This window comes from Diorhabda sublineata, chromosome X (genome assembly GCF_026230105.1).
Source record: "Diorhabda sublineata isolate icDioSubl1.1 chromosome X, icDioSubl1.1, whole genome shotgun sequence".
Classification (NCBI taxonomy): domain Eukaryota; kingdom Metazoa; phylum Arthropoda; class Insecta; order Coleoptera; family Chrysomelidae; genus Diorhabda; species Diorhabda sublineata.
This window is the reverse complement of record NC_079485.1, coordinates 5,604,389-5,619,960: the sequence shown is the minus strand read 5'-3', so window position 1 is coordinate 5,619,960 and position 15,572 is coordinate 5,604,389. Positions and strand designations below refer to the sequence as shown.

General features: G+C 30.6%; 1 protein-coding gene across 1 annotated transcript in view; it reads left to right on the top strand.

Moving 5' to 3' along the window:
* LOC130451767 (uncharacterized) overlaps positions 1-14,871 on the top strand; it is a 65,885-nt gene extending 51,014 nt beyond the window's left edge. Inside the window, exons 5-10 of the mRNA XM_056790994.1 lie at positions 13-226; positions 1,819-2,057; positions 2,308-2,619; positions 3,175-3,451; positions 4,973-8,584; positions 8,684-14,871. Of these exons, the coding sequence (XP_056646972.1) occupies positions 13-226; positions 1,819-2,057; positions 2,308-2,619; positions 3,175-3,451; positions 4,973-8,584; positions 8,684-8,929 (4,900 nt within the window). The 3' untranslated portion in view covers positions 8,930-14,871. The remainder of the gene's footprint in view (positions 1-12; positions 227-1,818; positions 2,058-2,307; positions 2,620-3,174; positions 3,452-4,972; positions 8,585-8,683) is intronic.
* The last annotated feature ends 701 nt before the right edge of the window (positions 14,872-15,572 follow it).

The following is a 15,572-nucleotide window of genomic DNA, read 5'->3' as shown; positions in this document are numbered from 1 at the left end:
ATTTATTTCCAGCTTACAACAACCTGTTAAATACTCAGAGATATCCGAACCACATCCACAATTACCAGAACAAACTTCGCCGTCGGTGATACAGAAAGCTAAGGGTAAAGAATATATGGAAATGTGTAATATGCAACAACATAGGAAGCCTTCCTATGATCACATGAATGGACAACAAAATTATAGTGAAAACTTTAATCAACACGATCAGTATGACAGTATAAATGTAAGTGGTATAAAGTAGAATAGTAGAATTATTAGATTTGAAAGAAGGCTGCAAGATATCTACTCCCAACTCTTTCTCCTAATCACATTAAAATTACTATAAAATTTATTTCTTAATATTGGACAAATTTATTAATTCAAGCATTGTATTAATTTGATACTAATTCATCTGCTTCGTGGCTTTCAAGAAGATAATCCAATGGTATAAACTACCCCTACTAACTCTACAGTTATGAACGTTTGCATATCTCATTTGTTAATTATAAAAAAAAATGCCATGATTATTGAAAGCGGCTTAAACTCAGTTGCTAAAGTCCTACCTTCTCCTGAACCAGGTCTTGAAAGACATTGTTTGCAGTTCGGCAGCTATAGTTGCTACAATTCTTTCTGCGGAAAAAGAATTTATGGCTAATACAATATACTTACATGCTGCAAACAATTTGTAATAAATGATAAAATCATAGAAACAAAATCCATGATAATAATGATCAAGGAGTAAGGAGTGGAAACATCGAAGGTTAACATCATCGAAAAAATTCAAGATGCTACCTTCAATAGTAAAGGTCATGCTAGCCGTAGTTTGGGATACATAATTTCAATAGGTTGGCTGCAAAAGGAAGACCAGGGGCGTAGCTACTGCCATATCAATGATACGGAGCCCCCGGGCTACAGAAGCCCCTAAAGTATTACAACCGGAGAAACTCCCATCTTCTTCAAACGAAGTGATAAAAAATGCTTCTGGAAAACTGTCGGCTAAATACAGTAAAGACATCTCAGTTAATCTTTATGAACAATTAATTGCTCTGAAAACATGTATCTGGAATTCAAAAAATTCATTCCATTAAGGAACTCATCGAATTATTGCTGATAAAATTCAATAGCCTTGCATCAAGTTTTCCAGAGGTAATAACAGCATGCTTTCTATTCTTGACACTTCCAATTACGACCGCAATAGCTGAAAGAAGTTTTTCAAAATTAAAACTGATAAAAAATTACCTAAGGACTTCGAAGGAGTAGAAACGGCTGTCAGACTTGTCACTATTATCTATAGAGGCAGAAATGTTAGAAAAACTGAAATTGTCTTCAGCTATAGATTATTTAATAAATCAATTTGCCAATAAAAAGGCAAGAAAAGTGTATATTTAATTTGAATTGTTTGGCTGGCTCAATTTCTAGGAGGAAGCGATAACTTATAATCAATAAATATTTATTTTAATTTAATGCAAGCATTTTTGTTCCTTTTATGAGAAAATTTTATCCTTCATTTGGGCCCCCCAACTAATTTTAATGCAGGGCCCCTCCAAAAGACGCTACGCCACTGAGGAAGACACAATTACAGGTTCTTATGATGTCAATTTAGTTACAAAATCCATGAAAATAATGATTCTCAAAACTTTGGTTAAGTGGCCAACTTTTTGTTCATCCACAATTTTTTGTTTATTTGAACTATGTAGCCAGAGGTAATTTTAAATTTATTATTACATTTGTAAGTTATATAGACAATGAACTTGGATTTTGTTTGGTTTCATATGATCTTGCATCTTCTTGAAAAATTATATTTTTACGGTTTTTCACAATTTTTTTTTATTGCAGGTCCATCCCTCTTACAGACGAGATCCTCAGTTCATGCCAAAGGATCCCGAATTCTGCAAACAAAGTATTTATCTTGCTTCTACTCGCAAAAATGATTACTTATCAAGACTACAAAGGATTCATCCAAATATGGCTAGGTCTATAATGAGTGACCATCATTTGCAAGAGACCCAAAACTTACAAAACTTATATCAAGATTTGCAAAAATCTGTAACTATTCGTAAGCCTCAACACCAAATGTAAGTTCGAGTTTTTTATAAGTATTTAGTTAAATATACTACTATATCCTAAACTAAACTAATGGGTAATTGATAGAGCTCTAATTGGTTCACCACTATTAGATCAACTATGACTAAACGGGAGAATAAACATTTGAGCAAGTCTACTGCTAGCTCTGTATTGTTATTATAAATTATGACACAAAGAATAGAATCCTGACATTATAAATATGTAGATAACATATTTTTATTAAAGATTTATCATTTTCAGATTTGCCAATTATCCAAATAGTATACAAAATAACACATACCCTCATGGATACGTGCCGTATACGAATTACAATTGTAACTATAACAGACCACCTCAGATGACACCTAGATTTCCTCCCGTTAATCCCCACGAACGGAGCATGTCTCCGAGAAGGAGTTACTCTGGCCAAATGAGTTTTCCAACTAACTACGATACAATTGCTGCACAGAAACTCCCACCTGCTTACCCTCAGTACAATGCTCCTGAATATGCTCAACATTATCAACACAGAGGAGCATCAATGGGACAAGATTATTATCAAAGGCATTGCAGGTAAAATAACTTAATTTAATTTAATTTTCACGTTTCAGAATCTATTCATTATACTTTAAATAAAAACTTTCCGCTTATAAATAAGTTAACGTTTTTCATACAAATAATATAAAATACGTTTAAACATTTGGTTACTACCACTACACAAATTACACTGGCTAACACCAATTTTGATAAGATTCATTAATATATATATAATAGATAGATGAAAATTCACTTGACTTTTTGCATTTCTTTTGATGCAAAGCAGTTTCATTTAATATTTCTTCACTATCTCAAATATTTCTGGCTCTACCTATCAGAACCTTTTTCACCTTCCTTGCCATAAATGCTCCCCTGTTTTGTTTTCACACATTCTTAAAATATCCTAAAGCTATGTTAGTTGAGCTCTTGATTTTGTGAATATCCCTGAATGTCTTATTTCTAATCATATCCAGTTTAGTTTCACCTTGAAACTTCCTTAAGGACCAGTAAATCTTCTGAAATTGGTCATGATTAATTTGAAGTCGGTCTGCTGCTGTCCGAGAATAGCATTGATAATTCTCTTATTTTCAGCCCTACCCAATATTTGGCCCCTCACCAAATTCCACCGCCAGATATTACAGAAGGTAGAGTAACAGTTTCAGACAATATAAAACATTATATAGAAAACTGGGCGGATGAAGAAACTGCGACAGAAATGAACCAAATCGAGAATCCAAGGATGTGTAAAGAAAATATCAGAGGAAGAGATGATCAGTCCACTGAAACTGTGTATATGATAAATGCATCAGAACTACAATATTTAGAAAATGGGTTACTGACATCTGAAAATGGAATGACGGTACCAGTGGTGAGAAAATTTATTTTTATATAGTTACTGATTTCATTCTCTTGAACACTTGATAAACATTATTGTTGCGTTAATTTTCATAGTTCCGATTGTTTTATTGCTAACAATTTTAATCTTATTGATCCCGATCTTTTTTGGACACATTATCCATTATTTCTTGGCCTGATATAGTAAAAATCTTTGCGGACTTGTTTTGAAAAATGTTTTGAATTGAGTTTTATACTGTTATAAAATGTTTGACTAATGAAGGATCAACAACACTAACACAAATCAAAAACAGAATGAAGGTTGTTTAAGGTGACTTATGTCCATCATTTTTAACTATTAAAATTTGGTCCAAGCTATTTCGCTGAGGATGAGATTCATTGGAAGATTACCCACGTGGGGGAGGTCCATTGTTGGTGACTACTCCAGAAAACATTAAATTAGTGGATAAAATCGTTTCAAGTGACTAACGACTGAGAATAAAAAAAATTGTAGCACAGACAGGCATTCCCAAAACAAGTGCTCTGAGGGTCCTTATGAGCATTTGAATATGACAAAAAATAGTGCAATGTGGGTTCATCGAATTCTAAGCATAGTGTAAGAGCAGCTTCGAGTAGAATGCTGTGAGCGATTTTTAGAGCTTTACTGCGTGGGCCAAGAGAGTATAATTCGATCATTCATCATGTGATGAAACTATGGTCTTTTACTATGATCCAACACCCTAAAGAGATTCCATGTAGTGACATGGGAAAGGACAGCCCGTGCCAAAAAAGCATAGGTCACGAAAAGCACCAAAAAAGTGATGGATACAATATTTTGGTACTGCGAGGGTATCCTTCAGATTCAAATACAACCGTCAACGCGGCATATTACTCTGACTTCTAAGGCAATGGCGTAAAAAAATTATTTAAAAAAGACGTGGCAAAATCAGTCGAGGTGTGCCCTTGCTTCATAATAATTCTTCAGATTATATGTGTCGTTTACCAAGGCTTGAATATGACTTCACAGGAATTTAACATCCACCATATAGCTCTGATCTGGACCCATCCGACTATTTTCTGTTCGCAAAGCTAAATATCGAGTTAAGAGGTAAAATATTTATCAACTACGATGAAATAAACAGGCGGTGTTAGAACTCTAAAGATACATCATATTCTTATAGAAGCTTTAATCAGACGTTTTTTTCATTTATGACCTTTCTATATTAGACTAAGAGTTCATGGACTGCACTACATAATTGCTTATCCGTAAGCTGTAAATATTGATAATTATACCCATGTAAGACACTTTTCTGCATACTAAATTTGGAGTTGTGCTAATCACACTAAAAAATTTTATTTTGCCTGTTCATTATATTCTATCATTAATTCTCTTCCAAACTTAGATGTTTTGCTGTTAAAGTTGGTTTTCATAACTCAAAGGTGACATTAATAAAATGATGAAACTCTTGCAATAAAATCATATTATTTACAACCTCCACCTGTATCCTAGAATCACTACAATAACATTAATCACTACAATAACATTTTGTTTCAGATGGCATCTGAATCTGGTCAATATGTTATTAAAAGTGAAGTTTCTTTAGAAGGCGCTTCTGAGATGGTTAGAATAGTGGAAAAAAGTAGTCAACTGGAAGTAGATCCAACAACTGGAGAAAGAGTGGTTAACCTTCATATCATGGATACAGTAAAACCAGACTGCATGCTGAACAGTAAACTAAATGAGTCCCACCAAAGATCTCTTGAAAATCCATATACAGAATCAGAAAAACCTCGAGTTTTAGTCCACCAAAATACAGTTATAACATCAGGAAATCAAATCACAAATGAAACAAATGAAAGGAGGGATACAACGCGACCTATCGGAGAAACTTTGAAACTGGGAAATAGTTTACCATTGATTAGTGATACACTAGAAGAACTTAATAAAACAATTATGAACGAATGCAGAAAAGAAACAGTGGATAAAAATTGCTCACCAATTAATTTAGAAGAAATTGAAAAGTATAGGGAGCAAGAGATGACAGAAAAAATAAAATCCTCAGCGGATTGCTTAGTAGAGGAAATTGCTAGTATTCAAGAAATGTCTAATTCCCCAAAAAATAATTCCTTCGAAGATGCTCACATAAATATGATAAAGACTGACATAATTACGCATCGTGATGATCAGAACTCGCTACTTAAAGATTCACATAAAGATATTGAAGCTTTATTTGATAGTTCTGTCAAAAACACGCAGTCCACCCAACCTGAAATGAAAAACAATTCCTTCAATGAAATAGACGAAGAAGATAAATCTACTACCGAGAATAAAAACAATAACATATCAAAAGAAGAAAAATTAATAACTGAAAAAACAATTAATGAGACTGAACAACAATCAACTAGTAGCGATAACCTTACGGAAGAAATTATTCAAATTCCCGAGAAAAAAGATTATAAAGAAGAAGAATCTAAAATAAACTCTGACAATACAACTCATAATGATCTATCTTTGGCTATTGATACAGATAAAATAGACAAACGAGAAAATGAAGACACAGGAATTACGTCTTTAGAGGTAAAGAAAACCGAAAAAACTGTAACAAAACGTTCAAGGCGTATTTTCTCTGTAGACGATATTATCAATAATATTGGAAAAAAATTGAGGTCCACGGAAAGTAACAGTACATCTCGAAGGTACAGTCTGAAAACGACTAAAGAATTTCTGGAAATGGAAATCACAAACACCTTCAAATCTATAAAATTACCTACACTTGAAACTCATAGTAGGGATGAAAAAATTCAGACGTTCAGTACTAAAAATAATGATAATAATATTCTAGGAGTTGAGGAAAAACAAGTAAACAGCAACGGAAATGTAGCAAAGCTGATTAATTCTATTAATACCTCTGTAGATAACTATGTTATGGAAGTAATGAATGAAGAATCAACTATAATAAGCAAATCAGAAAAAGAATCTGAATTTTCAGAGCCAAATGAAATTTCCAAAGAAAATGAACTGGAAAAACGGTTATGTACCAATTTTTTGTACCTACCAGAAAATGAATTTGAAAACCAACAGTCCACAAATTTGAATCTTCAAAGTTCTAATGATTCAGAGTTTCCAGAACCATTAGCTGTAACAGAAGAAATAGTATTAAATGTTAAAGATATTGATTCTCAAGAAACCATTACCAAAGAAGAGATTAGTTCAGATCCAGCTAATGTCAAATCGCTGAATTTATCAGAGAAACCTTGTGAAGTCACTGAAGAATTATCTCTACAATGTAAACCTGTTAGTACTGTAGCATCTCCAGTCAAAGACACTATTAATACAACTGAAGATTCTTCTCTAGAACCAAAAGTACCTGATCAACAAGAAGTGCAGTACCGTAATGTTATAAGAGTTGAAGAATCTACCGTTCTCCTTGAGATAGCCGGAGAATTAGTTGAAATAAATGTAAATATTGTTAACGGAAAAAATATAATAACTGTAGTGCCTCTTTCAGATACGGCTGTTGTAGATTTCAACGATAATTATGAAACTTCTGAAAATCCTGAAGCTACAGATCCCTTAAAGTTGGACGATGTACCGCCACAACAAGAAACATTGGCCGGAATTGCCCAGGTTAATATAGAAGCTCCAGAGTCTGATATCGTTGAGACTACCAGTGAAATAATCATCGGTATGGATTTAAGTTTAGAAGAAGAAATAAAATTGGACGTAGATCAACCACCAATAATTTTTACCAAAGCTGCCAAAAAAGCTTATGATTGTGATTTACAAATTCCTTCTATAACTACTAGTGGAGACATATTGGATAGCACTCGCGTTAAAACGTACAATTTAAACGATAAAGTTAGCTCAACCAAGGCAAAAACAAAAAAAATTAAGAATGTTGAATCTGATTCATTAAAATCGCTTAAAAGATTATCAGTCAAATCTGATAAGAAATCCTTATTCAGAGATCTCATAGCTGCTAGGAATAGAAAAAAAATTAAATTGGAAATGAATGATAATGAAGACGACGAATTTGTACCATTTAAAGATTTGATTAGGGCTAGAAAACTAAGAAAAATAAAATTGAAAGAAATGAAAAATAGTGAAGAAGCCAAAGTCGATTCAACTATAAAAATTGATGAAAACAATAAAGAAGCTGAAACTGTAGAAGAAGTAACAGATGTACACGAATTAATTGAATCAAAAATAGAAAAATTCCCAGAAGAAAGCAATGAACTCAGAAGTGAAGCTTTCAGCGAAGTATCTGCAAATACTTCTGACAAAAAACAGAAAAGTGTGTATATTGAAAGGAAATGTGAATATACACCAGAAGTATTACCCACCAATGTAAAACAATTGGATGATCCTAAGATACCTAAACCAAATGAAAATTTACCTAAATCACAAATAAAGAAAAAACTTAGTTTGGAAGAATATAATAAAAGAAAAAGGAAACTACTGAATTCTGAAAAATCAGAATCCACCCATGAAAAGAAATCTAAAATAGAAAGACAACAGTCTGAAGTGGAAACTAGCAAAACTAATCCCAAAAAAAATAAACCTCAACGGACAAAATCTTTAGACGATTTAAATTTGCTCAAATCCAAAGAGACTCAAAGTAAAAGGAAGCTCAGTCTTGAATATTCTCCAGTAAAACAAAACTATTTTGATTGGGAAGAAACACAATCTCCAAAAGTCAATATAAGTCAGAAGGACCAGGATAGCAAAATATGTGAATTCAAAGGTCTCATTAACAATAATAATAATAACAAACCAAAAGTACTAATAGACATTAATGATTTCAATTCTAAGCCAAATAATGAAAGTTCCGAAGACGAAATTCTTCAAAACTATAAGGAACAAGTAGAATCCAAATTGAATACTTTGAATTTTCAAATTCCAAAGCCAGCCAAATCGCTAGAACGACAAATAGTTAATCCTTTTTCAAAACCTGAAACAAATAGTTTAATTGAAAGGTTCCTAAAAAACGAGAAGCTTAATGGAGAGGAAATGGAAAAAATAAGAAAGATAATATCATATAAGAGGTTGATGCAGCAACTGAAAAAAATTAAAAATCATGATCTCTCAAGGACGACGTCCTTAAATCCTGCTTATGAAGTTCGAAAAGAGCTTTCAGAAAAACAAACTAAGTTGCTGTTAAAAAAAGTAAGTAATAACGGTTTTTATGTTTTCCTTCTAGTAAATCCATTTCAATATATTAAACTGTAATTAACATCAGTATCTAAACAATTTACCAATTTGCAGGTATCAGAAAAGAAAAAGAGCCGTTTTCGAAATTTGCATTCCACTTCAGACAGTGAAACGGAACACGAATGTCGCGAAAAAACGAGGTGCAGTGGTGATTACTCGGTAGTCCAATCAGTATGTTTGGCGGGAGTAGTGCCTAAACTTATTATCAAGAGAAAGACTGAGATGCCTTTACCGTTTGTTAGATTAGAAAGGTTAGATCTCGGCTTATTGGAGGAGAAAAATGGGAGATATGTCGGTTGAATTGAAAGATTTTGATTTGATTATAGTGAGAAAGGGACCAAAAAATACCAAAGTAAATAAGTTGTTGTCTGTTTTAATTTAATGTTTATAAATTTTTTATAAAATTATAGATATAATTTATTTTTTGGTTTTTGGGTTAAGTTCAATTAAATAAAGTTGAAAGGTTGAAATAATAATTAACAAGACCATCCATGCATATTTATAATTTGATTGTATATATATATATATATATATATATATATATATATATATATATATATATATATATATATATATATATATTTTGTAATTGATAATCAGCACATACATTTGAACGCTAATGAACTCGTGAAGATTTTTCTGGTATAGTCGATATGTCCACGCTATCTCTCATTATATCTTTCATTATATTATATATTAATACCTCATAATACCATGAAGTTTTCTGTTAATGAAGATTCCTCAATCTTACTGAAGCCACTCGTAAATATTTTGTAGTTTCGTCTTTAACAACCAAAAGTAATAATTAGTGTATTTACCATATTCATAGTGAACAAAATTATCATTGAAACTAAAGTTCATTATCTGATTATATTATGAATTTATCTGCCTTCAAAACTGTTTTGCAGACGGTGATAATTTAGTTTGTTATCAACACCAACAGTTCTAGCAAATTTCTAACATTAAATACTTTTCAACTTTATTTTTGAACAAATGCAATTATTGATTATTATTTGGTACAGATAATACTAATATTAATCTTTATTTTTTGTTAACTATTCTTTGAATGTTCCTATGATATTAAACTATGTAGTTAAATAAGATGAAACAGAAAAGTGCAAAATAAAAATAACAATATTTTATTTGAGATAGATACGGTTTTCGGAAAACATTTTTATCCCGCACTTAGGTGTACTTCTAGTACTGATTATCACATCTCTTGCTGGTGTCACAACTTTTTGGATATCCGTAATATTGAAACCTTAATTACCCTGTATGCTTCTTACATTATTCATTTTCGGACTGCTGATTCATCTTTTCTGAATATTGGTTTGATAATATAGTAAAAGATTTTACAGTTCAATTCAATTTAATATTTGAATTGGTTCTTATAGTGTAATTCCTTTAGTTGGTTTGTTTTTTTAAGATCCATACCAAGTATAACTCTAAAATCAGTTGTCTTTACTTTTATTTGATTGCACACTTTAGCAAAGGAGATTATAATTGGGACAATACGTTGGCAAATACATTTGATCCAGAGTAGAGAAGTTCATCAAAAAATTTCCTTGAAAGAATTTACTTCTCTGTTCCTAGGTGCTTATAAATAGATTTTTTCTATTTTCTCTGTTGTCTTTGAAAAGTATATTTAGAAAGAGTCGTTTTAGCTTCTTGGATGAATCTACGACTTTTGGATTTAATTTTAATGTTTCATCTAGATGTTTACTGCTGGTTTTTCAAATTGGTACGCTTTACTCCTTCCATGACGATTTTTTATGTATTTATTATGTAGCTGCTTTTTTAATAATGGATATTTTATTTGATTCTTACGTTCTAGTTTCATTTGATATCTGTTCCAAGATCTATTCTTTTTTTAACAAGCCCAAATGGCTCAGAACATTTTCAATTTCCAATGTCTCTTGGTCAGTAGGTAGGTAGACATTTAGATCCACAAGCGTGTTTCTATATTTAAAGAAAAAATTTCTTATTTGATCAAATTATGTGCTAAATGCTTCCATCACTCTGCTCTGATTGTGATGTCAGTCCCTGTTTAATGAATTTATGTGAATCTGCGAAAACTGTGCATTTCTTAAATAATGATATTGCTACGTATCAAAATATTTTTTAATAAATTGCAGCTTATTCCATAGAAGTGAGTACAATTTATGTTGTAATTATGTAATACAGAGTTTAAAAGCGTTGTTCCACTTTTTGTTACAAAATATATATTATTTTTGTAAAAGTGTGAAATTGAAAAAATTTAAATTGTTAGTTATGTGTACAAAAATCTTTATTATAATTTATGTCTATTTATTGTTTGAATAAATGTTACAACCCGAATATTTGAGAAGATTAAAATATTTTATATAATTAATTTTATTGAAAATAAATTATCAGAGTATAAATATTTTGATTCAAGTATAATTTTTTTATCTAAATGTATTACCACTAATAGAAATAAGTTTTGAAAACCAATGAAACAATACAAGATCATGAACTCATCATCCACATCTACTTCTTCAATTGTTTATTTCTTAGACCTTAATTTTTTTATTTACTAAATGCGCTGTTTTTTGATTTTTGGACTATTTCAAAATACCCTTCTTTTTTATTAATCTACTTATAAATTACAGAATTTTCACATGGTAGAGATAGAATTAAATATCATCATGTCATTTAATATATTTGGTTTTGATATAATTGTCATATTAGATACAGACAAGGACAAAACATAGGATTTGTTGGTATTGACATTGGAGCTGATTTTATAAGGTAATAGCTATTGGAGTAGGAAACAAACTCGCAATATTCGCTTGACACCTGTAATCAACCTGAACTGGATTTATAGATACACAATTTCAGCAACACGAGGAATTGCAATTGAGACTACTTGATCCTGATTTATCACTATTTATTTTATTGGTTCTAGTAAATGAAACTAAGTTTGAGTACCAGTGGTAGCTTCTTAGTAGGCTCTTTTTATTAAGCATTGAACTTAAAACTTAGTACAACTACACAGGTGCTCTCATTATTCCACTAATGATGCTCTAAAGCCTGTAGCTGTGTCTAGTGTTCTCAACAAATTTAAAATTAAACGAACGATAAGGATTGAAAGATAATGACTGTGGAATGGGACTGTATAATGGATGTCTCGTATTTTAGGCTTTGTAATCCTAGGCCATTTGGAGTATCGCCTTCTCCTAGAAAATATGTCCTGAATGTATTTGTATTACATCAGTTTATTGTTTCAAAAACATTAATCTTACTAAGTAAATGAATAAATGATTGTGATAATTGATCTATGAATTTATGTATCAGAGTTGTGATTTCTGGCAATATTTTTAAAAACAATATGAATTACACTATTATGCGGACGGATATTCAATCTTTCATAAAAACAAGATGAAATTTTTCTTTCAACAATGTCAGTCAACAATTTATCATATGCAGTGTGATCTATCTATAGTGTACAAACCATAATAAAGGTGAGCTTCATATCCAAAGGTTAATATTGAAGGTGAAGCTAGAGCTGTGTTGTGAGAAGTCTGAGGTATTTAGGAAAAAAAACCTTCAAAATAATCATTTGTAATTATCGTAATCTGATAAACGCGAAAGTGTTTTTCTTGCAACTTATGATGCAAACATAATCAAAATTCTATTTTAACCCAATTCACATCATTAGATTAGATTAGCCAGTTTTTCGGTTACTTTTGTATCCTATCAAGATCTTTATTTGCAATTTTGTTGGTTCGACATAATATAAAAAATTCTCACAGCAATTTTTGTGGGCAGTGGTAATTGGGTTTTGGTGTTCACCTTTACACCCCTTTTAACGATTGGGATTTATATTGTTGTTGTTTTCTTTACAAGATCTTCGTCTAAATATTGCCAAGAAAGCTGTTTGAGTAAGACATACTTGTCTGTTTGTATTTTATTTTTGTGTGCCTTAATTCGTAACGCCTTGATATACACATACACCAATGTTGTGCCTACATATCACTTTTGTAATTTGCGGGTTTCATGTATAATTGATCTTGTTTGATGTTTATTAGTAGAAAACTTGAATCGAAATTCAATCCTAGATAAAACAATGTTAATTAGTTTGTTGAAATCAAATATAATTAATATTTCCTTTTGGGTATTACATTCCTACATTTTTCCATTGTACTTTAATTCTTTCGTAGTTTTAATTATGTTCAAAACCATTCCAATTTATTTTTTTTCGTATAAAGATGTTCCGAGTGCTGGATGATTTTAGATTCACGTATTAGAAATAATATTCATGCTTCATATGACTTTCAAATAAAAATGTTTGCCTCATGCCTCATTTTTTGACTATTTTATATTTATATGGGTTATTTGATAATCAACGTTGAAAAAATCACTGGGTGTATTTGAAAGGAAAAACAGATAGAACAAAACATACAAAAGTCTTCAAAATTTTTTTGTTGCCACAAGTATGAATTTTTCTGAACACGTGATATCTTGTTTATGTAAATTTTGCGATTTAATTCTAGAAAATGGAAACTTTAAAAAACCAAATTAAGTTGAAACAAATCAAATCAAGTATATATTTCTAATGTAATAAATCAAACACTGTGGAACTCTTGCTATTATGTGAGGTTTTGTTAGTTAGAGTCAGAAAATCTTGTAAATATTTATTAATAGCGGGGTGTTTTATTTCTAGTCCGTTTTGTACAGCGGTATAACATTTGTATAAATAAATAAGTTTTATTTTTATTCAAAATATGTACAAAATGAAGAAATTATTTAATCGGTATTAAAATGCGGTACAGTTTTTTTTATGAAAATGATTTTCTTCAAATACACTCACGCCTATCTTATATACAATTGCTCTCCGTAAAATGCTGCAAAGTCGATTATGTCGCTTACCCAATAATATTTAATCACATGAAGTCGAATTCCAGATTCATAAAATTTATGTAAATTAACATATTTGGTAGAAAAACTCTATTTATTCTAATTATTTGATCCAGTGGTAGTGCATTTTAATGTTTGTAGAGAGTACATTATTTTATATTTTAAAATTAAACTGTGTGTTTGCGAATAATAAAGAATCAATAATTTCATTGATAGTTGGTGGCTACACGATAATAAAATGTTGTCATTATATGATTTCGTTCGTAGTGTCTCTGATAGTTTCCAAAATTTCTTCTTTTTTTTGGTAATATTGATATTAATTTGTCTTTCAATATTTTGTCTCATACTCAGGATTCTCCAATGATTTCAACACTCATTCAATCGTGATATATGGCAAAAGTTTTCCACAGGAACAATAGAATTGTACTTTTTTTGTCAATAACAATGTACCTTTTTGGGTTAATTACATCAAAATAAAAAAAATTGTTTTCAATAAAAATGAAAACCCAGACGACTTGTTTGTGATGTTTTTTGTAATTTTTTTATAGGTCCTCATCTTTTAGAATTCTAAAATATATTTTTCCTGCATATTATTCAATTTTTTACCCTTGCGATAAATTTTTCATTCTCATCAGGAATGGAAACAAAGCATAAAATGCTTTTTTATTATTAACTTATTTTCAAAAAACTTGCATTAAGGAAATGCTTTGAAAGCGCTGTCTTAACAAAAGCTATCACTAGAGTGATATTATTAAATGGTTCATTTTTGCAAACGTCTCAGATAACTAACTATATTACATAAAGCAATAAAAATGTTCATTAACAGTTTCTTGCTAAGAATTAATAAACCCGCATAATTAACGGAAAACAATTTTATATAGGAGACCATAACTTTACCTGAATAAGAGTTTAAGAATATTCATAAACTTCAGAAATGTGCCTTTCGTCTCAAAAAATATTTCTTGAAGATTAATTGGCACAAATCATTCTCAAAAGTTTTAAAATACGTGCAATTATTATTCTTTATCGAATTTATTGTTTGTTTGAATCTAGAGGCAATAATTTCTTCAATTATCTGGAATTTAAAATATCAAATTGAAGTTTTTGTCTATTTTTCTTTTTAAAAAAATATAGCTTAAAAAATAAGTAGCCTTATCTTTTTAGTATTATTTGTTACCATGCGTACTGAAACGAATATAGATGTCTATTCGTTTTAGTTTGCTTGAAAATATTTTAGATATAATGTGAGTGCCTTAGCACCAATATTGACTGTTATTTTTGTACCAATTTACTGGTATATTGTGTATTTAGCACTGTGTTATTAAAAAGGTTTGAAAAATTCTGTCATTTTATTTTGATATCCCTTCTGTTAAAGAAGTAATTTTATAAAGGTTATGGATCAGTTCAAACGATTTTATATGGAGGGAAGAGGTAAGGAGTACCATCCATGATGTAAAGTCTTTACTTCATGGTACCATCTCATATGGGAGCTTAGCTTAAAAACTGTCCGCTTGTAGATGATATATATCAAAATTTGACCATAATGGCGCTCCTGTCGTATTATTTGAATATGCAGTGTTAAAAAAATTTAAAATGAATAGAGTCGTTGCTTTATTTCAAATTTACACTCGTGCGATAGTAGCGCCTCCCTAACGTAAAGAATTTGATGGACACTTTCTGTAGGTAGCACAGAGATGGTTCTCCTTACCTCTACCCTCCATATGATTTTAAATCGATGCCAACGCAGTGCATGAGAGACAACATAAAAAGGATAGAGCTAAGAGGGCAAAATAAAAAAAAATTATATCTGAAGCCTGGAGTTTATTTCTTTTGCTTATGGTTAATTACGATACTTCATCTTAGGGTTACTAAAGGATCTTTAAGTGCCCTCTTTCCGTTTGTGTATTATCACCAGACACTCATTCTTTTTGGAATATTGATATAGTGACGTTTTAAGTAATCTTTTGAGAAATATTTTGTTTTTTAAGCTCAAGAGATGTAAAATTTCTATAACAAAGAACAGTATAATAATTATTTTTAATTAAACAGCTAAATCTCATTCTAA